The sequence below is a fragment of the Cryptomeria japonica genome, chromosome 5, assembly GCF_030272615.1.
Source record: "Cryptomeria japonica chromosome 5, Sugi_1.0, whole genome shotgun sequence".
Classification (NCBI taxonomy): domain Eukaryota; kingdom Viridiplantae; phylum Streptophyta; class Pinopsida; order Cupressales; family Cupressaceae; genus Cryptomeria; species Cryptomeria japonica.
Genome location: NC_081409.1, coordinates 640,997,431 through 640,999,088, shown reverse-complemented (window position 1 = coordinate 640,999,088; position 1,658 = coordinate 640,997,431). Strand labels below are relative to the sequence as shown.

General features: G+C 37.9%; 1 protein-coding gene across 1 annotated transcript; it reads right to left on the bottom strand.

Moving 5' to 3' along the window:
* Positions 1 to 735: 735 nt before the first annotated feature.
* Positions 736 to 1,263, bottom strand: LOC131876009 (uncharacterized). The gene has a single exon (XM_059220763.1). The coding sequence runs from the start codon at positions 1,261 to 1,263 to the stop codon at positions 736 to 738; it is 528 nt and encodes a 175-aa protein (XP_059076746.1).
* Positions 1,264 to 1,658: the final 395 nt, after the last annotated feature.

The following is a 1,658-nucleotide window of genomic DNA, read 5'->3' as shown; positions in this document are numbered from 1 at the left end:
ATCTAGCATGGACATCATCTCAGACCCTAAAATAGTTTGTAAAATATGATCCATTGTAGGTAGGGGGTAGTTGTCTTTCAAACTTGCTTGGTTTAAGTTTCTGAAATCAACACAGATTCGTATCTCATCATTTTTCTTCCTAACAGGAACTATGTTTGCAATCCAGGTAGAGTGATGCAGAGGATAAATAATTTGGGCCTTCAACATTTTGTCAACCTCATGAAAAATTGCTTCTGCTACCTTTGGATTAAAATTTCTTAACTTCTGTCGAAAAGGATTGGCACCTGGTTTCAAAGGAATTTGATGTTAGAACTTACCATCCCTGAAATTATTCAAATCATTATAGCTCCATGCAAAAACATCTTTAAACTCAACCAACAAATTGACGAACTTCCTTCTCTCCACTTCAAAACAACATTTTCCCAAATTAACAAATTTAGGATCTTCATTGGTACCAATGTTAATTTGTTCATACTCACCAGAGTTTTGAATTATAGGGGGTTCTTTTTCCTTTTGTTTAACATATCCATCTTTCCTGTCGAAAAGGCATTCGAGAGAAACTAAACCCTTTGGGATTTTATTTCCTTTTAACTACAACATTCCATCATGTAGTTCTTCAAGTGTATTGGGAGAAAACTCTTGACAACTCGCCTCCGACCCCTCATAAAACAAGGATGTAAAAATGTCAGCATATTGTAGAAAATTTTGAATCTTTTTATCATTTTCAAACACCTGTTAGGATTCAGAATTATTAGGCACACTAGGTCTATAAATTAGTTCAACCCTATAAGTATCAGTTGTGAAATCTGGGTGTGGTACCAACAAGGCTGTAGATACTACCAAAGAATCATCCTTTGATTTAAACTCCCTAGGAACGGCCTCAATCGAAAAAACATCAAAGGCTTCGATCTCATCCCAAACACGATTCCTATAATGTCTCAATCTCTCATTTTTTACAGCAAATAGGCCCCTCACTTGTTTAACAATAAGTTCAGCATCACCTCTCACCTTCAAATTTTTGATTTGCAATCTCCTCGCTTCAGCTAGACCTAATAACAAGTCCTCATATTCGGCCGTATTATTCATGTTTTGGAATTCCAATTTGAAATAGGAAGGAATGACCTTTCCATGGGGAGGTATCAATACGACCCTGACCCCCGATCCAAAAGATGAACAACTCCCATCAAATTCCATAGACCAGAATTCATTAGACATACCTGAATCCGTTAACATACTCTCGTCTTCAGGATCAGTCGATATCATGTAATTACCAAAGCCACAATCCTGGTACAAAATTTGATCTTTCGGATCATTTGAGGGAAAATCTTTGTATTTGGCCTTTGTTTCAGGGTACAAAAGGACTCTCTATTTTCCAACTGTGATCATTACTTGAGCCAATCCATCCTAATTTCCCCTACCATGTCTTTACAGAAGGTGTGACTCAACAACATGCCATAGCTAGCAGGGATGTCAGCCACTAGGATTGTCAACTTGATTCTCTTGGCAGGGTGTGCCATTAAAGCGACTTGTGCATCCTTAATTTGCCCTAATAAAGGAACCTGCTTGGAGTCCGTGGAGTAACACTTGCCAAAGGTCTTTGTTAGGGTTAAACCTAAAGATTTTTCTACAGCTAAGGGCATGACATTGTCAGATGCTCC